Below are 21,467 nucleotides of genomic sequence, written 5' to 3' on the forward strand. Positions count from 1 at the left end.
TCATGACCTTTTCATCTCCAACTCCCTGAATCTCCTAGCCATTACTGAAACCTGGATCTCACTCTCTGACACCACTTCTCCTGCTGCTCTATCCACTGGGGGCCTCACCTTCTCCCACACCCCCCGGCCTGGGGGTCGCCATGGGGGTGGTGTTGGGGTCCGTCTATCCACCAATTACTCCTACCAGCTAATACCCTCTGAAGCATCCCTTACATTCCCCACATTTGAGGTTCATGCTATTCGCCTCTTCCAACAAGTAAACCTCAGAGTAGCTGTCATTTACCGTCCCCCTGGCTCTCCCTCCAAATTCCTTGATAACTTCGCTTCCTGGCTCCCTCACTTTCTCTCCCCAGATCTTCCCTCCATTATCCTAGGTGATTTTAATATTCCTATTGACATTCCCACAGAATCCTCTGCCGCTAAACTCCTTACCCTCACCTCTTCCTTTAGTCTCGCCCATTGGACCTCATCACCCTCCCATGTGAGTGGGCACTCACTTGACCTGGTCTTTACTCACCGTTGTGATATCTCTGATTACTCCAATTCCCCATTCCCCCTCTCTGACCATCACCTTCTCTCTTTTAACTTATCCCTCTCTCCTTCCCCTCCTTTACCTCCTAAGGCTACCATTACTAAGCGTAACATTGAGGCTATTGATACTGTTGCTTTTCCTCTCTGCTGGACTCGCTTCTTTCACATATCCCTTCTCTCCCTTGTCCTGAACAAGCCACTTCCTTGTACAATGCTTCCCTTACTTCTGCTCGACTCTGTTGCTCCGGCAATAACTACTCACCCTCGCAGATCCACACCACAACCCTGGCATTCCAAATGCACCAGATACCTGCAGAAGTGTTCAAGAATTGCTGAGCGCCAGTGGAGGAAATCGCGCTCTATGGCAGACTTCCTCCATTTCAAATGTATTCTCTCATCCTACAGTGCTGTCCTGTCCCTCTCCAAACAATCATATTTCAAGAACCTCATCTCCTCCCAGTCGCAAACCCCCGGCGTCTCTTTGCCACTTTCAACTCCCTCCTCTGCCCTTGTCCTCCTCGCCCTCTGCCCTTGACTTTGCCACCTACTTTACATCTAAAATTTACTCCATACGTGAGGACATCTTATCCCATCAGACCCTCAGCACTCCTGCCCCTCCCTTCCCTGACCACACCTCCCCTTCTGTCTCACCAACTCGGACATCCTTCTCCCCTGTTTCTGGAGAGGAAGTCATGGCCCTCATCCGGTCCTCCCCTCTTTCCACCTCCCCCCTTGACCCTATCCCTTCCCCTCTGTTACCTGTCTCCCTCTGCCTGTTCCCATCTTACCCACCTCATCAATCTCTCCCTATCATCTGGCACTGTCCCTTCTGCATTCAAACATGCCCTTGTCTCACCCATTCTTAAAAAAACTACCCTGGATCCTAACATACTCTCCAACTACCGACCCATCTCTCTCCTCCCTTTTACTCCAAACTCCTTGAGCGTATTCTTTACAACCGCCTTACCACCTTTCTTTCTTCCCACTCCCTCCTTGACTCATTTCAATCTGGCTTCCGTTCTCTCCACTCCACTGAAACTGCCCTCACGAAAGTCAGCAATGACCTCCTTGCTGTCAAATCCAAGGGCCACTACTCTCTGCTCATTCTCCTTGACCTCTCTGCTGCATTTGACACTGTAGTCCACCCTATCCTCCTGCAAATCCTTCACTCTCTTGGTTTGCGTGGCATTGCCCTCTCCTGGCTGTCCTCCTACCTCTCTGATGGTTCCTTCTCTGTCTCCTCTCAGGACTCCTCTTCCCCCCCACTTCCACTAACAGTAGGAGTTCCCCAAGGTTCTGTTCTTGGACCTCTCCTTTTCTCCCTATATACGTCCTCTCTAGGTGAACTCATTAACCCTTTTGACATCCAATATCATCTCTATGCTGATGATACTCAATTTTAACATTTCCACCCCTGACCTCTCCCCCTTGCTTCCTACCCGTATCTCCAACTGTCTCTCTGCTCTCTTTTCATGGATGTCCCAGCGCTTTCTTAAACTTAACATGTCTAAGACTGAGCTGATCATCTTCCCACCCTCTTCCATTACATCACTTCCCACAATTTATTTATGTATTGATGGCACAACTATCTCCTCTATCCTCAAAGTGCGCTGTCTCTGAGTTATTCTAGACTCCTCCCTCTCCTTTAAACCACACATTCAGCACCTCTCGCAGTCCTGCCGCTTCCACCTAAAAAATATTTCCAGGATTAGACCCTTCCTCACCCAGGATGCCACTAAAACCCTCCTCCACTCACTGGTCATCTCCAGATTGGACTACTGTAACCTTCTCCTAGCTGGCCTCCCAGTCTCCCACCTCTCTCCACTACAATCGGTCCTCAATGCTGCTGCTCGGCTCATCTTCCTCTCCAGACATTCTACATCTGCTTCCCCTCTCCTTCAAGCCCTACACTGGCTCCCCTTCCCCTTCAGATGCCAATTCAAGGTTCTTACACTCGCCTACAAAGCCCTCACTAAATCCTCCCCACATACATTTCTGACCTTCTCTCCCTTCACACTCCTGCCCGTCCACTTCGCTCAACAAATGCATGCCGCCTCTCTTGCCAACTGATTACTTCCTCCCACTCCTGCATCCAAGATTTTGCCCGTGCTGCTCCCTACCTTTGGAACTCTCTTCCTCTCAGACTCTCCACCTCACTACATATCTTCAAACGGGCTGTCAAGACCCACTACTTCATCAAGGCCTTCAAACTCTCATCCTAACCCACATAATACTCTCTCCTCCCTATCTTCCCCTTCTGTGTCACACCTGTCTGTCTGCCCCTCCCCTTTAGAATGTAAGCTGTCACGAGCAGGGACCTCTTCCCTCATGTGCTTCTCCTTACTCCTCATAAGGGCACCTAACACATCTCTGCCAACTCCCGGCTGCTTATTGTGAGTGCTTTAATCGCTATTGCAGCAATGTACATAATGTCCTTCACTGTACTGTAAGTTACTTGTTTGTTTTTTTGTTCACTTATTAGTTTTATGTACTATGTAAGGCGCTACGGAACACTTGAGGCGCCATATAAATAAAAGATAATAATAATAATCCTTTAGAGCTTTGGGATTTAAAATTTGTTTTCACAGTTCTACAGGCTCCTCCTTTTCAGATGGTATAGGAGGTACATCTTACATGGTTACCTGGGGAATTGGTTTTTCTCCTGGCCATTTCATCAGCCAGAAGGGTGTTAGAATTAGGAGCTTTATCCTGTACTCTCCCATACATAGTCAACCATAAGGATGGGACAGTGTTCATACACATCCCTCATTTCAACCTAAAGTCGTGTCTAAAGCAGACAAGATCATTAGCAAGAAAATTGCCCTTGTTAGATGTGATCAAAGTATTGTGTATTTACTTGTACAGGTCTGCAGGTATTGGAAAGACCGATAGTCTATTCCCTCTTATGATACTAGGTAAGAGGATGACCAGCAGTTAAGCAGGAGATGGCTGGATGGATTATGGCCACGATTAAGCGATCATATACTGGGGCTGGCTGATCTGTTCCAGTTACATTTCTGCTCAGTAGGGTCTTCATGGGCAGCTCGGATAGGGGCATCCGCAGAGCAGTTATGTAGAAACAAATGTATGGCTCTCGGTATATGCATTCACCAAATTTTGACAGTAACAATGGCTTTGCACTCAGTGAAACTGACGTTAAATGTAAAAATATTAGCTCCGATAAGTCTGGACGCTCCCTCCCCTAGGGACAGCTTTTGTACATCCCCAAATGTAATGACGTGTCCCTCAGATGAATAACTACAAAATAGATTTATCTGGTAAGTACCATAAACTTTATTTCTTGGACTTCATCTAGGGTACACTTTGATCCCTCCCCCATTTGTTGAATATATGAGTAGAATGGAAATAGTTGATGATCTTTGGTAAGTATTGAATGTCTCCCTTTATCTATTAGAATACTGCTTAATGCCCAGAGGGAAGGGTGATCCTGAAGCCATACTTCCCCAGAGGTTTCCTCCACAGGGGATTTTTCCTCTCTTGAGTGCTGAAGGATGACTCTTCGTGAGTCTAGAGGTTGCCCAAGTATGTGGCTGTTATTCCATTATGATCACCCATCATTCACCTGTCTCTCCAGCTCACACACCTGCGTGTCCCAGGCAGGGTGCGGCCACACTGGGTGCTGCGAGACAAGCTACTGCCAGCGCGTCCCAGGCAGGGTGCGGCCACTCTGGGTGCTGCGAGACTAGCTAGGGTTGGTGCGTCCCAGGCAGGGTGCAGTCACTCTGGGTGCTGCGAGACTAGCTAGGGTTGGGGCATCCCAGGCAGGGTGTGGCGAGACTAGCTAGGGTTGGTGCGTCCCAGGCAGGGTGCGGCCACTCTGGGTGCTGCGAGACAAGCTAGGGCGTCCCAGGCAGGGTGCGGCGAGACTAGCTAGGGCTGGTGCGTCCCAGGCAGGGTGCGGCCACTCTGGGTGCTACGAGGCTAGCTAGCGCCAGCGCGTCCCAGGCAGGGTGCAGCCACTCTGGGTGCTGAAAGACTAGTCTCGCAGCACACAGCGTCTCACCAGCTTTCAACACTGCGTCTTTCCAGCGTACACCACTGCGTTTCTTCAGATCAAACCCCTGTGTCTCTCCAGCTCAGTCCCATGTGTATCTCCAGCTCACACCCCTGCGTCTCTTTAGTTCACATCCCAGGGTGTCCCAGCGAGGATGTGGCCACTCTGGGCTCTGCAAGACCAGCTAAGGCTGGCACGTACCAGGCAAGGTGCAGCTACTCTGGATGCTACGAGACTAGCTAGGGCCAGCGCGTCCCAGGCAGGGTGCGGCCACTATGGGTTATGCGAGACTAGCTAGTCTAGCAGGACCCAGCATCTTTCCACTCTTTCCAGCGTACACCCCTACGTCTCTCCAGCTCACACCCCTGCGTCAGTCCGCATAATAAATTGTTTTTATATTTTAACATTTAATTAAAAATGTGTTATGTATTCACTGAATACTACTTACACAGAGTCTACAAATTATTACTGATATGATTGTTACTGTACTGTGCTGCTGGTGCTCCTGAACAGCTATATAACAGCTAGACACCAAAGCCGTAACTAGACTTTTTGGTGCCCTGTGCCAGAGAGAGCATTGGCACCGCCCCCCTCCCCCTCCATTTTTTTAAATAGGGACATAAGATAGTGCACATGAAAAAGGGCCATGGCGTCATGGGGAAGGGCCAGGGAAGAGATAGGGGTACTCCTTGGGCAGCCTGGAGATGCTGTGGATAAAAGAGGAGGAAGCTACAAGTAAGAATGATATTAAATATGAAAATTGACAGGACCAAACAGTGCCCCCAGCCCTGCGGTGCCCTGTGCTATGGAACTGGTTGCATTACCCTAGTTATGGCCCTGCTAGATACATTTATATTTTATATTTAGCAGCCTTGGAGGTTTATTTAATAAGTGTCGAGTTGTAAAATCCGTGCTTATAGCCAATATTTAAAAGATCAGTGCTTTTACTAGCATGCAGGGTTGCACGATTTAAATCAAACGATGTAGCTGTAGCTCTGGATCGTGCACAAAGACGCAACTGCACAATCAGTGATGTCATGCAAGTGTGGAAGAAGCTGTTAGATGATCTTGAAGAGATTGGAGACCACAGCAATGTAGTAAAGATGGCAATAGCTAAAATTGCACTCACAGATGCCCACTTGCTGGCTAATCTACTTGATCCTAGGTACAGGGGAAAAAAACCTTAGTCCTGCTGAAACTGAGACTGCTATAGAGTTTGCTCATGCCAATAACCATCAAATTATGCCGGTCATCAACTTTCGTGCATCCATGAAACCATTTGCACTATACATGTTTGAAGTGGACACCAAGTATCTCCTCTAGCCTGGTGGATGTCCTACACAGCTCAACTTCAGTTAGACACTTCTGTAGTAAATCTTCTGAAGCAGATGATCACCGCAGTTTCATCAAGTGCAGGAATTGAAAGGATTTTTTCAACGTACAGTTTTGTACAATCCAGAACACGCAACAGATTGGGAAATGAAAAAGCGGCTAAGCTGGTTGCATTCTACAGAGCCTTTTCTGTTGAGGACAAACGTGAGAACGTGGACAAAGACATGTACATGTTTGACTCAGACAACTGAGTGAAATTCAGAGCCTAATTGTACTTCCTGATGCAACTGTTTAGTGTGTATTTATTCTATTACTGTGGTCATTTTGTTGCCGTTCTCACTTCAAAAATTGTTAATTTATTACTAAACCAAGGTTTAAACTTCTAAATTTAAACAGTTTACTTAAAAAAAATTTTTTATAAAAAGATTCTATTTAAATCCCAAAAATCTGACTTAAATCAAATAAATACGATTTTCTTTTTATTTTTATAAAAAAATCCAATTTTTATGCAACCCTGCTAGCAAGACAACTAGTAATAGCACAGCCCTTTTAATTATCGGGCATAAACAGGAACATAAGTGATGGGTTTTAAAACCCGGCACTTTGTAAATAACCCCTTGGAGAGAGAGATAAAATGGAGAAGTAGTCCAAAGCACCAATCAGCTTCTGTCATTTATCTAGCACAATATTTGAAATGACAGTTAAAAGCTGATTGGTTGCTTTGCACACCTTCTCCGTTCTATCTCTCTCCAAGGCTTGATACGTCTCCCCAATATTTTTATGTCCCCCTTTCACTTAATTAGCAAGTTCAATTATTATTATTAACAATGTTTTTGCTTTGGTAAATAGGGTAAGAAATTCACTGTATAAAATAATGTAATAATAAAAATAATAATTTTATCTATAGAGCGCTGTTCTCGAATAGGTCTCAAGGTGCTTAAAAAAGGGTTTCCATCTTCAGATAACTTTGCTTTATGATTCAAGCTTCTTCTTTGCCAGACAGGGCAGGATTGGGAACTTAAAGTGGACCTGGCAAAATATGAAAAGTGGCCTCATATACTGTAGGTTGGAATAAATCAACTATAGGCGGTGCCCAAAAGAAATGTAGGCGGCGTTTGCAAATTGTTAGCATTAGTCACAATGGTATTAAGCAAGGTCCATGCAACATGGTAGGTGGCGTTACAACTAGGGATGTGCAGGCTCGGATTAGTTCAGATTTTCCCGCCAAAAATCGGGTCTCAGAAAGAGGCAAAACGTCATCTTTCATGGACAATCATCAGCATTCCTGGACAAAAGTCGATGAAAGATGATGCTTGTCCATAAAAGATGATGTTTTGCTTCTTTCTGAGACCCGATTTTTGGCGGGAAAAATCAGAACTAACCTGAGCCTGCACATCCCTAGTTAACAACACCTGTAGGAGGATCCTGTAGGGATGGACATTGGAAACCTGCTATAAAATGGCTGGGCTTCCACCATCGAAACAGACCATCACATCATAAGAATTAGATGGAATAATATTGCGATGGTACAGTATATACATGTGCACATGCGCAACAGCGACCTGCAGCCGTTCTCGATGTAATCTGAATTCAGCTGTATTTTAACATCAAGTGGCCATCACTTCCAGACCATCGGATTGCAGCTACCATCGGAAAGATGCCAGCGCATGGTGAAAGTACTACCATAACAAGAAAAACATTGATGGTGTTAAACCATCAAATTTCGATGTCTATCCCTAGTGCAAGTACAGTGCTGTGGGCCTTATTAGATTATTAGGTTTTTCACTGTCAGTCTCCTGTGGGTCTATTTTCATGGGGGGGGCCTGGAGCTGCAGCTCCACCCGCCCCATTGCTAATTCGGCCCTGCATGTCACGCATGCAACCAACTGAGCAGTGCTGCCACAAGTAGCTGCCTTTGCATCCTCAAAACAATACCAGTACCAACAAATCTGATTGGCTCATGACATATTTGCCAGTACACAGTGACAAAAGGTTGTCACTCAACACTTAAGGGGCACATCCACTAGACGATCTACTCCCTGTCCAATCTCTAAACGATTTTCCCTTGATTTTTTCCCTTGAAATTTTAATCTTTCAGTCTGAACGATTTACAAACGATTTGCATACGATCTTTAATAGATCAAGTGAAATTGACCTGCATGTTCAGTCGTCTGACAAGACGATCAAACGACCAGCGGGAGCGCGCATCGTTGGTCGTTAACGATCAAACACTGCACGATTTATAAACAATTTTTAAACGATTGAACGATAACGACGTCATTATCGTTCAATCGCCTGCTAAAATCGTGTAGTGGATGCCCCCCTTTAGGCCATGTAATCATAAGTGTCGAATGACCCGATCTGTCATAGTTAGAAAACCAAAAACTGATGCCATCTTTTAGTGCTTGGGCTGAAAGACAGGATCAGTGCATGAGTGGACGGCTAATGTTCCGAGTGTTAGGGGCTTATGTAATAGGTTGCGAACTGCAGCCGCTGTGGGAATTCATGATAGTCTTCCTATATTTTTAAAGCGCCAATCTTTTTATAGGCAAAACCAGCTTGATTTTGCCTTTAAAATGATTGCCACTTAAAAAAAAAAAAAAAAAAGGGAAGACTCGCAGAAGTTCCCAAAAGGGCTGTAGTTTGCAACTTATTACATAAGCCCTTTAGAACAGTTTGACCACACTAACTTTGTCCTGTATTATCCAACTGCTCAGCTCCAACACTGAATGGTCAGATATTTCAGGTTTGGCCATTTTGTCAAATCTGTCAGTGTTTGAGCAATCAGGGTGAGTAAGCGCACTGGCCCATTTATAGGTGCCTTTGAGAATATCTGCACATGCACTAATATTATACAGAGAAAACATTTCTTACAGATCCTTAAATACACTTAATTGAAAAATCCTGTCCTTCCATCTATTGCTTATGTTAATTGGGAGAGTTCCATTTGTCTTACAAATCATATGTTTGGCATCCGGATACCAAAAAATATTTTTGACAAGATACTAGTACTTTACATTTGGTGATAGTAATCTGTAACATCACCCCTTTCCCATAATTGCACCTTGGTAGGGGGTCCTCCCATAAGACCCCCACATTTGCTCTAACTGCTAACCCTTAGCTGGGACCTCTACTGCCCAGTACGAGAATAATAAGAGACCAATGAGACTCATTCAGCTATTGCAGCCGCAGTGGGGTCATTCCATGGAATATAGGACACAATACATGAAAATTAAATTGTATCACAGGAGATGCCAATACATTGTCAACTTCATTTCTTTCTACGGATGAACTTAATGTAACTGTCACAGTGACTTCAGATGATGTAGTTAACGTTGGTGACTGGTTCTATGTAGAATATGATGGAAAGAGTTACCCAGGTGAGATCAAAGACATCAGCGATGGTGAGTACACTGAGCACAATGGAGCAAGCTGGCAGCAACTGGACATGATCACCATAGGAAATATTTTCTATATCTTCCGTTAATCAGGAAGATAAACAGGACTACATTGCTTAATTCATGTGGATTCTACAGGTTTGAGTACTTTGTATCAGAGCTCTTTGACTGGGGACAGAAATCTAACATGAGTCATATTCGTATGCAACATGGTCACATGTCAAAATTGATTTTAAGTATAGTTTGATTAAAATTCAGGTTTTTGTTTGTGTGTCAATCACAAGCTTAAGGTCTTATAAGCATATAGGGGGGGTATTCAATTACAGGCGAAAAGTCCAAGGTCGGACTTTTCGCCATCATCGATGCTTTTTCTGGGATAAAGTATTGGGCGTGTGCCCGCTTATCCCCGTATTCAATTAGGATCTGGCAAAAACGGGACCCGGCGGAAAGGTAAGTATCGAAAAGTCCATTACATTGTCAGGAAATCTTCCTGTCATCCCCCTAAAGAGGTCCTGACATGGGGGATCACTATGGGTACCCCCGATTTGGGCTGCTGAGGGTAGTCGGGTTTTTAATAGCCGCGGCAGGCGCATAAATGCAGCTTTAGAAGAAGGGGTGAAGAATAGCACTTAGGGTTTTTTTTTTAGATAACTTGTCCCATCAAATTTGGGGTACATGAAAATGGGTGCAAGCATATTTTTAAGTCCCTTAAGTAATTTTTTTTTTAAATTCTTCAAAAATGCACCTGCCTCTACCACCTGCATTCTAGAAAACACCTGTCGCATATTTGGGAACCCCCCCTGAATCAATTTCGCTAGTTTAAAACTTTGTTCCCCAATATTTTTTTTTTACGCCCCCAAACTACAAGTACATTTTTCGGGGTGTCCAGAGGATTTTTTTTTTTTGACACAGATTACTTTTATAGGACCCTCCCAGGGCTGCAGACTATTTTTTTTTTTTTTTTTTAAGCCTGCACCCCTAAACCCCAATTTTGCACTTTTTTTCGCCATGTATTACATGGTGAAAACTTGTCCCCGTTTTTTAACAAAGACTTTTCGCACCGGCGAAAAGTCTTTGAAATTGAATAAGGGGATAATTGAAACAGGCGAAAATGTCGTCAACGGCTTTTCGCAACCCTTAAGATGCCTACACACATAGCGATGTGCTCACGATCAGACATCGTGCACGATTCCCCTTGAAAACTCTCCTCGGCAGCTCTGCACACGATGTGGTGTTTGCAGTGTCCAATCTTCAAACGATCTATCGTGCATTCAGACTTTGTCCAGTGCATTTGTATCCCAGATTGGCAGGTCTGCCCTACAGCACAGCAGATCTGACGATGCGATGTATGACCAGCGGGGATGCGCATCGTGATCGTGAGTGGGGACTCACGATTTGGGCATATTTTACACGATCTGTCGTTCCGATGCGTCGGAATCGGCCAGATCGTGTAAAATATCGCTATGTGTGTAGGCACCTTCAGTATTGTAAAAATAATTAGGAGAAGAGGTTTAAATAAATATATGTCCCCCCAGTTAGTATGTCCATTCTGTTGTAACATGAGTCACGCATATAAACAACATTTAACTACTAAGAGTGTATGGGGTTTTTTTTGCTTGTAAGCATTAATTATGACTACCTACCCCATATATAATTGTCATATTTTTTAAATGTTGAATTTCAGGTTAATTTCTGTGATTTTTTGAGTCGTCACAGAGGCGGTAATATGCAAATGCCAGTTTCAGCCGTCCTCTTGTACACTAGGCGTGCGCTGGACTTAGTAGCCTTGGAATGCACAATTTCAATGACAGAGGACGGTGCAACTCCGCTGATGTGTCTGAACACTCCACCATCAGCTTATCATCACATTGACTCTACCACCAGCCTATGGCTGGCACAGTGAAATTCTTCTATAATTGAAATTGCTTCTGAAATTGCTCTAAACATGGCTTCTGTGGTGGCGGCCCTGAGTTTGGGAATGCAGCAGCGGTCATGCTCCCATAACTCGCCTATGAGACAGACTTTTTTGCGTTCATTTCAGGACACCTTCCAGCAATGGCCATGGTTTTGCGCTGCCAGTTCTAATACCTTATGCAAAAGCGCGTCTGTGCGTGCACTCAGGCAAACACATGCACAGTCGGGGTCTCCAGGACTCTTCTCACACGCACAGTAGCAAATAATCACTGAACTGCGCACACATTGCCATCGGGTCCACCGCTGCGTCAGGCCCAAAGCGCTTTAAAAGGACAACCAGCTCCTGATTGGATGGCCTCCGGGGTCACAGCTGATAGCAGCAGATGTGAGTATTTCATGGGTTGGGTTCCCCTAAAATACCATTATGTGGAATATAAGGGGGAGGTTAAAAAATAAAATAAAATGGGGAAAGAAACTTAAAAATACCCATAAATATCTGTTCAAGCTGCAAAGTGGTTCCTGAATTCTCCTTACCTGCAGACGTATACTTTGGGAAAGTCCTTCCTTCTCACATATGTTTTTTGCCAGCACTATAGCATCTGCACAATAATCCACACCCATGAGATTGCTGTACCCAGACTTTGCCTGTAATTTAAACAGACAGCACATTATCGTATTGCAGTGTAAATGACTGATTTCCATAAATAAATAAACCACAATCAATACTGCCCCAAGGATCTCCAACACCCAGGTGTGTAATTATGGGGGGTTTCCAGTTGCGCAGAAACATCTACTGATGAAAAGAAGATTTTTTTGTTTATCATTAAAAATAAAAATAAATAAATGCAGTAATAGGCTGCATGGCCCAGTTCATTCCTTCATAAAGATGAGGGAAGGCAGAATCATTAAAAGGACTGCCTGTACTCCCTCCCCTTCTGTCCATGTTGTGAAGGTGGGGTCCGTCTTCTCACTTCTCTGAATATTTAGGACACAGTTTAGTAAGACTCTCGTTTACCATGTGCTTCTGTCATATACCTTCTTTGAGACTGATTGTATCTTAATAGGATATATTCTTTACAAAAATCCTGAATTATCATATAACATTGTTACAGATACAAGTCTTTAGTAAGCTTCTTGGCAGTCATTTAGAGCCCAACTAGAGACACTGGTTTAAATTTTACCCTATAATGTCTCCTTTTGTCCGCTCATCCCATCAGTACCCCAGGTGAGTCTTCTGTTCAGCACAACCGCACCGGCACTAAAATCACCCCCTCCGGAGAATCAGTAACCACGCACATGCACATTACATTTATTGAACAAAAAAAATATATATATGAAAACTTTTCATTTCATTTATTCAAAGAATTATTTTTTTATTTTTAAATTATATTACTCTATTACCACCATCCTGAGATGGCGACAACAGAACAGGTTTCACATTGGCACAAGTACCGCAGTGATATGCAAGCACTAGGACACACTCCTCTAGAAATCCTGGTTTGTCCATGACATTATACCTATAGCTTCCACGGTACAGTGCATTTACTAATACTTACCAATTCTACCAATAACAAGCCATTCCCAGTACCAATGTCAAGTATTGAAGATGTAAGCGGTACATTTTGTGCATTAAGCCATCGGACCACTCGGGTTATACTACCTTCACCAAACCTATTAAAAATAAGGCAGGAGTACAATTAGTGCTCTAACCATCGGAAAATTCGTATTGACAAATATACTGAAACGTGTGCTGTCTACTGCATTCCACAATGGGACATATACATCAAATACCTTTTTTAGAATCCATGAACTCACACATTATGGAGCTTATTCGACGATCTGCACTACGTGCATGGAAATGTGGCTATATGCCCACATGCTGAGTTGCACACATCTATGCTAACACACCACCCCCTATCTATCTGCTTGTAGAAGTTACTGCCATCAGGGGCGTAACAATAGCCCATGCGGACTAGCCGTCTGCATGTAATCTGCTAAAACCGTCCCTCCAAAAATGGCCGCTGCCTAGGAGGAGACAGATGCTACAGGTCCTACTGGACCTCTAGTGTCTGTCAGGCAACACATAGTGCTACCCGGAAGTGCCGCGAACGCTGGCGCCGCCGGGAGGTGATGCAGTAAGTTGCATCTTCTCCCGTTAAACCCCTGACAATGAGCAGGTAATTTAAAAGTAATTAGAAGCCATGGTGTCAGGGGCAAAGTGTATGTAGCATAATGTGTAAGGGGCATTACTATAAGGAGGAAAAGTGACAAATAATGTAAACTGTCTGGGGGAGGGGGGTGCATTTTTAACTGTTTGCACTGGGAGCCAAATTGCCTAGAAATGGCCCTGTATTAGTTTTATCAAAATGCCATGGGGGGGGGGGGGGGGCAGAAACGTTTTTGGCAGTGCGAAGCAAAATGTATAGTTACGCCACTGACTGTCATCACTACCAGCAAGCACTTTCACCAGTCCTATACCAGTTGTTAGAGGCCAGTCTGTGTAGGCGAAGTGCCACATAGGCTGCAAGTCTGCTTTCCTTTGCCTTATATAAACGCCCTGTTCATACCCAGTTACGCCCATTAAACTGCAAGTAGGGACATAACGGAGTTGCGTAATCACCCGTAGTTACTTCTGTTCTGCCACAGAGCATGTGCAGTGCTAAAAAACATGAGATTCATCTGAAATCCAGATTTGTGTGCAACTCATGAATCAGCCCTTATTTTTCTAATTACACCAAGGATACAAGTACGTTATTATCACCCTACATAGGAGGCAAATCCCCACAATATTCCCCTCTCACTTACCAGATCTCTCCCTCATCGCCATACTCTTGGAAAGTCTGCAGTTCGCGACTGTACACTACATCCCAGCTACAGGAACAAAGTCGACAATGGTAGAAAACGGTCCACATTACACACAAAGCAATTTAAAGTGAGGCTGAAAACATTTAAAACTGTAGCAGATTTATTTCACCAAGTTAAAAAAGTCAGGGGGCAATTCAATGGTTTAGCCGCGGCTATTTTTTTTAAGTCGCCCAGAGGAGCAATTCAATTGTTCAGGAGGGGGTGCAAGCACAGATGTACGATAAACCTGTGGTTAGGGCGCCCTAACCAGGACTTTAGACGGGTTTAGCAGTTTTACACGGATAATATGAGATATGGTAAGAACTTACCCTTGTTATCTCTATTTCTACGAAGTCCATAGGGTTCCACAGGATACCTTGGGTATAGGTGTGACGTCAGTCGCAGGGCACCAAAGAGTTAAGCTTTCAGCCTCCCAGGATGCACTAGGTCCCCCTCCTATACCCCGCCCCCGAGCCAAGGCACCTCAGTTAGTTACCAAGCCATAGGCCGGAGGAGGAGAAGGAAGAGAGAGAACAAAGATCTGGACACATACAAGAATCACATTCTCACCAGAGGGAGACGGAAAACCGGTGACCAGAGCAAAGCCCATCTGCAGCACCGGTGCGACAGGGCGGGAGTCCTGTGGAACCCTATGGACTTCGTAGAAATAGAGATAACAAGGGTAAATTCTTACCATATCTCATATTTTCTACTTCAGGGTCCATAGGGTATCCACAGGATACCTTGGGGATGTCCCAAAGCAGTATCCTTCAAGGGTGGGGATGCTCCTGTGCAGAAAGGAGAATCCGCCGCCCGAAGGAAGCATCCTGAGAGGCGAAGGTGTCAAACCTGTAATACCTCACGAAGGTATGGACAGAGGACCACGTAGCAGCCTTGCAGATCTGGACTGCAGAGGCACCACGTCGAGCTGCCCACGAAGGACCCACAGACCTAGTGGAATGAGTCTTCAGAGAAGGAGGAACCGGTAGGCCTTCATGAAGATAAGCTTCAGAAATAGCCATACGGATCCAGCCTGCCAAAGTTTGCTTTGAAGCAGGCCAACCCTTTTTACGGAAGCCATAGAGGACAAACAAAGCGTCCGACTTCCTAAACGAAGAGGTGCGGTCAACATAAGTCCTTAAGGCCCGCACAACATCCAAAGAGGCCTCACCTACGGAAAGACCCGGTGAGTTAAAGGCCGGAACAACGATTTCCTCGTTAACATGAAACTGGGAAACAACTTTGGGAAGAAACTCGGGCCGAGTGCGGAGTACTGCCCTGTTCCCATGAAAAACCAAGAAAGGGGGTCTACAAGAAAGAGCCCCTAACTCAGAAACACGTCTGGCCGAAGCAATAGCCAGAAGGAAAACAGTCTTAGCTGTTAGCCATTTAAGATCCACTGATCCCAGTGGTTCAAACGGCGGTCCTTGGAGAGCCCTCAGGACCACAGCCAAATCCCAAGGCGCCACAGGTGGAACAAAGGGCGGCTGAATGCGGACAACACCTTGCATAAAGGTGCGCACATCCGGGATTGTAGCAATCCTACGGTGAAACCAGACAGACAGGGCCGCAACCTGTACCTTCAAAGAAGCAAGGCGAAGCCCATGATCTAGTCCCGCTTGCAGGAAGGCGAGAATCCGAGACAGACGAAACTCCCGCGGTGCATAACCTCTCGGTCGACACCACTGGAAGAACGTATGCCACACGCGATGGTATATCCTCGTGGAAGACGGTTTCCGAGCTCGCAACATGGTACGCACCACAGAGCTGGAAAACCCCCGGGACCTCAGCATGGCCGTCTCAACAGCCACGCCGTCAAAGACAGCCGAGTCAGGCCCGGGTGACGACAAGGACCCTGAGACAGGAGGTCCGGTCGTAGCGGCAACCGCAGAGGACTGTCCACGGACAGACCATGAAGGTCTGAGAACCAGTGCCGTCTGGGCCACGCGGGAGCTATCAACAGGAGCGTCCTCCTTCCTGTTTGAATTTCCGGATTACCCATGGAAGAAGGGAAACCGGAGGGAACAGGTATGCGAACCGGAACGTCCACCGGATGGACAGAGCATCCACCAGAGACGCCCCTTCGTCTCTTGTGCGAGACCCGTACACCGGCAACTTGTTGTTGTGCCGGGACGCCATGAGGTCGATCTCTGGAAGACCCCATCTGTCCACCAGTAGTTGAAAAACGTCCGGGTGCAGGGACCATTCCCCCGGATGAACGTCCTGGCGACTTAGAAAGTCCGCCTCCCAATTGAGCACTCCCGGGATGAAGACCGCTGATATGGCCGGAAGATTGCGCTCCGCCCAAACCAGGATCCGAGACACCTCTACGAGAGCCGCCCAGCTTCGGGTTCCTCCTTGCCTGTTTATGTAGGCCACGGTGGTAGCGTTGTCCGACTGGACCTGTACCGGGTGACCCTGGAGAAACCGATGTGCCTGCTGGAGAGCATTGAAGACCGCACAGAGTTCCAAGATATTGATTGGAAGCTCCGCTTCTGTCGGCGTCCACCTACCCTGGAACAGATGTGGACCCGAAACTGCTCCCCAGCCCCGAAGACTGGCGTCCGTTGTCAACAGGACCCAATTTAGAACCCAGAACGGACGTCCCTCGCTGAGGTGGGTCGTTTGTAACCACCAAGCAAGGGACAGGCGAACCTCCGGTGTGAACACAATCATCTGGGACTTCAGAGACTGAGGCAGCCCGTTCCACTTTGACAGGATCAGGTTCTGCAGAGGTCTGGAGTGAAACTGGGCATATTCCACCATGTCGAACACCGACACCATGGAGCCCAGTAACCTCATCGCCGAGTGTAGAGACACCCGGCGGCTGTGCAGACAACTGCGCAACCTTGACTGTAAAGCAGAGATCTTTTCCTCCGTCACGAAGATCTTTTGCTGTCCCGAGTCCAATAAGGCTCCAAGATGCAGAATCCTCCGAGACGGGATTAGAGTGGACTTCTGCCAGTTGATTAGCCAGCCGTGCCGTTGCAGCAGGGCAATGGTCAGGTCCAAGTGGCGTAACAGGAGCTCTGGAGATCCCGCCACCAATAACAGGTCGTCCAAGTATGGCAACATGCGGACTCCCTGCAGCCGCAGAGAAGCCGCCATGACCGCCATCACCTTGGTGAAAACACGTGGTGCTGTCGCCACTCCAAAAGGTAACGCCCGAAACTGGAAGTGGTTGCTGCGGATTGCAAACCTGAGGAACTGTTGATGGCGCAAAAGAATAGGGACATGCAGGTAAGCGTCCTGTATATCCAATGACACCATGTAGTCCCCAGGTTCCAGCGCCAGAATGATGGACCGTAGGGTCTCCATCCGAAACTTCGGTACCCGCAAAGACTTGTTGAGTGCTTTGAGGTTGAGAATCGGACGATACGACCCATTGGGTTTCTGTACCAAAAAAAAGATTTGAATAGAAACCCTGGCCCCTCTGGGAGAATGGAACAGGCACTATAACTCCAGCCTGGAGCATAGTGTGCAATACCTTCCGCAGCTCCGTAGCCTTGTTCCGGTCTGATGGTAGACCCGTGGTGAAGAATCGAGCCGGGGGTCTGTGCCGGAAGGAGAGGGCGTACCCGTGGGAGACCACCTCCAGAACCCAAGTGTCTGTCGTAGTGACCGACCAACACTGGGCGAACTGCAGCAGGCGGCCTCCCACCCTGGGATCCCCCAAAGGGAGGCCCGGACCGTCAGGCTGCAGGCTTGTCATCTGGCTTGGGGGCCGGACGTCTGGTACTCCATGCCTGCTTCCGGGGCTTGACCGATTTCCTAGGGCCAGCCTGACGAGGAAACGACTGTGGTTTGGGCCTGCCCTGGGCCCTAGATGACCGAAAGGACGATGGTCCAGAACCAGCGGCCGACGGGAGACAAGCCGATTTGGCTGCCGCCAGCGTGGCCACAATCTTATCCAGATCCGGACCGAAGAGAACTTCTCCGGTAAACGGCAAGGCTTGCAGACCCTTCTTGGAATCTGCGTCCGCCTTCCAGGATCGCAGCCACAAGGTGCGACGAGCAGCTACCGCTGCTGAAGAAATTCTAGACACCAGAGTACTAATGTCTAGAGCCGCCTCGTTGATGTAGGTGGCCGAATCACGGAGATTGCCAATCAACTCCGCCTGTTCGGCCGGACAGTCGGAATCAAAAGAAGCCTCTAATGAATCCGCCCAGCGCTCCATCGCTCTGGCAACCCAGCAAATGGCCATAGCCGGCCGTGCTGCCCCCCCCCGCAAGGGAATAAGCGGACTTCAGGCAGATTTCCACCTTGCGGTCCGTAGCATCCTTAAGGGAGGACATGGATGGCATCGGCAATGTGGCACTAAGGACAAGACGGGTCACGTGAGAATCCACCTGTGGAGGGGATTCCCACTTAGCAAAATAATTATCCGCGAACGGATAAGCCACCGCCAGGCGTCGCTGCGGCTGGTATCTTTTGCAGGCTGTTTCCACGCCTCCTCTAAATGGTCCACCAACTGACCCGAAAGAGGAAAGACTGTGGCATCGCCCTTCACGTCTTTGAAAAAGGCATACTTAGACTTAGCCGCTGGGGGAACTTCGTCCTCAATCACCAAGGCTGTGCGGACCGCCCGAATAAGTCCAGGAATATATACTTTGGACTTAGCATCAGCGTCCTTAGTATGGAGAGGTTCCTGATCGTAAGGATCCAGAATCTCCCCATCATCAGACGTCCCTTCGTCATCCTCATAAGGAGCGGACAGAGACGCCACCGGCCGTTTATGAGGCCGCATCACAGACTTCCCTTGCAAAACATCCGACAAGTGCTGTACAGAACTCGTCAGGGAGTTAACCCACGCTGGCTCCTGAGAAACCGGGAGCGGGGAAATAGGGAGACTGTGGGGTACCACCAATTGTCGTGGGAAACCCTGCATGGGTGACGACACCACAGACTGCTGGGACAAACCCATCGGAGTAAACGCGGGCTGCGGAGCTAACTGGCCCACTAAAGCTGTTAGCGCCTGAGCGAAACAAGCCCAGGGCGGCTCCTGTACCGGTGTTGTAACCGTAAGAGGCCGCGCCATGGACAAACACTGCCGGCAAAGGCCCTCCGCGCTACCCTCCCCCTCCGCTAACGGTACTTTACACGTGCTACACTGTAGCCGGAGGGGAAAATCACTTTCAGACATGATGGCACCACGTATGTGACCCCTCTCACCAATTATATATTAAATAGGCGAGAGACCACCCTGCAGCACCGCACCGCAAGGGCTTAGCAGAAAGAACAGGGACAGTAATAAAGCTGACAGTCTTGAGAAGAAAAGTTACAGGCAGCAGCGCTAGCACAGTCATATACAATGCAAAGAAAATCAATTCCTGCACTAACAGCGCTGATCACTCAACTACACAGACACAGGGCCTGGTAGGACACAGCGCTGCATACACAGACCTGACCACAGCGGAGGAGAGGTATGCGGGGGGACCCAGACCACGATGCTTCCAATGCAGGCTTCCAGCAGCGTTCACCATGCTTCTGAAAAGATGGCCGCCGAGGAGCAGAGAGAAGGCTGGCCTGGGGGAGGAGCGCTGACACAGGGCCAGTCAGCACAGTGCAGAGAGGGCTGTGTGCAGCGGGGGAGGCGCCGGCTGTGAGACAGGGAAGGCGCGCTCTCCTGGCATGCATTTAAGCCCTGGGACGCCGCAGCGCTACCGCTCTGCTGCGGTCCGCTGTCCCAGGGGGTAGTGGAAGCGCAGGTTGGTCGCCTGGCTCCACGCTGCAGCCAGTCCCCAGGGAGCCCCCTGCCTGGGGACTTAGGACCATGTGATCAGCGGGGACCCACCGCGGGACCCCGCTGCTTACCTCTGTCTCCCTTGAATCCGGCCATGGTCCGGAACATCTGGGGTCACCGCTAGCTGTGACCCCAGATGCCCACCAGCATCCCCGGATCAGTACCGGCGTTCTGGTACCGGCGGGGTGTAGGGAAGACAGCATGGACGTCAGGACTGACTGTCCATGCTGTTCATCCAGATGTGCAGCCACCGCTGCATGAAGAAAAAGCTTCAGGGGCTCTTCTAGCCCCCACTCCAACAGGTGCACCCGACTCCGGCCGGGCACCAAACTAAACTGAGGTGCCTTGGCTCGGGGGCGGGGTATAGGAGGGGGACCTAGTGCATCCTGGGAGGCTGAAAGCTTAACTCTTTGGTGCCCTGCGACTGACGTCACACCTATACCCAAGGTATCCTGTGGATACCCTATGGACCCTGAAGAAGAAAAACCTGGTCTAATAGGGTGTGGAGAGGGGTGATAATTAATAAGCACCCAGAACAATTGAACTGCAATACTGGGCAGTTACTAACATTCAAATGGCTGCTGAACAAGAGCATGTAAACATGTCACACACAGCTTTGTCTTGACCTCAACATATGAAGATACTCATTTTGACATTTACTGAACTAGGTTTTGGAATTTTAACGACTGCCAGTTTCATAAATAACTTTGAAAACTCTAACAATAATTACAGTAACTGAGAAATGCATGTAAAATAATTTTACTAAACAGTTGGCCAAAATATACCCAAAACTTCAATTTGTTGTCATTATGGTTCAATGCCATTCCTACAAGCAGACTGGAGCTGGCATTCCTTCTAGGATCTCCTATGCAAAGGTTCAAGTTATCAAGTATGTAAGATGCTTGTGGGTACCTAGAAATAAAGTTTCCAAATGCTTTAAAATAAAGGATCTCAAACTCAGTCCTCAGGACCCCAAACAGTGCATGTTTTCCAGGTCTCCTCACAGAATCGCAGGTGAAATAATTAGCTCCACCTGTGGATATTTTAATATGTGTCAGTGAGTAATGAATACACCTGTGCACCTGCTGAGTGACCTCGAAAAAGTGAACTGTGTGGGATCCTGAGGACCGAGTTTGAGACCCACTGCATTAAAACATCTAATGATATTCAGACTGAATGACTTTAGAAACCATCTAGAAGTAGCTTCCATGTGCTTGTATTGTATGTGGGTGTACCAATATGGCGCCCATACGGCTTCAGGGTGTACTCACTGCTCTTTAGTTCCCAGGGCTGAAGGCGAGAATTCGGTCTCGCTCATGTTACTAACCGGGAATAAAGGTATAACCGAGCCCTAGCTTCAAATGATGAATGTAGTATCCTGGCGTTTTAATTTTGCGTCACCCCGCGGGGCATTATGGGAAACCGATCGCTTGGGACTTGCGAGAACAGTAGTGGCGGTTGCCATGGATACAGGGCTGTGTATGCACCGCGCATTTGTCGCAGCATAGGAGGCAGCCATTTTGTTGGTTGTACCTTTTTGCATCACAATTCAGTCTTCATAGTCACTCACTGCTTAACAAATCGTCTTTGGAACTTGAATGAAGATATATTGGTGACATTGTCATATTTTCCAACGACACTTATTTTCACCATGTGATAGTCCTCTATCTGCTTTTCACATTTTCCAAA

The 21,467-nt window shown here is 47.4% G+C and overlaps 1 protein-coding gene across 1 annotated transcript in view; it reads right to left on the reverse strand.

The window, feature by feature from the left end:
- EEF1AKMT2 (EEF1A lysine methyltransferase 2) overlaps positions 1-21,189 on the reverse strand; it is a 32,533-nt gene extending 11,344 nt beyond the window's left edge. The window contains exons 1-4 of the mRNA XM_088476886.1: positions 21,050-21,189; positions 13,996-14,061; positions 12,747-12,861; positions 11,725-11,835 (exon numbers count right to left, since the gene is read on the reverse strand). Coding sequence (XP_088333012.1) covers positions 11,725-11,835; positions 12,747-12,861; positions 13,996-14,061; positions 21,050-21,096 — 339 coding nt within the window. The 5' untranslated portion in view covers positions 21,097-21,189. The remainder of the gene's footprint in view (positions 1-11,724; positions 11,836-12,746; positions 12,862-13,995; positions 14,062-21,049) is intronic.
- Between the last annotated feature and the right edge of the window lie 278 nt (positions 21,190-21,467).

Source organism: Taudactylus pleione, unplaced genomic scaffold (assembly GCF_031769625.1).
Source record: "Taudactylus pleione unplaced genomic scaffold, aTauple2 ptg000198l, whole genome shotgun sequence".
Taxonomy (NCBI): domain Eukaryota; kingdom Metazoa; phylum Chordata; class Amphibia; order Anura; family Myobatrachidae; genus Taudactylus; species Taudactylus pleione.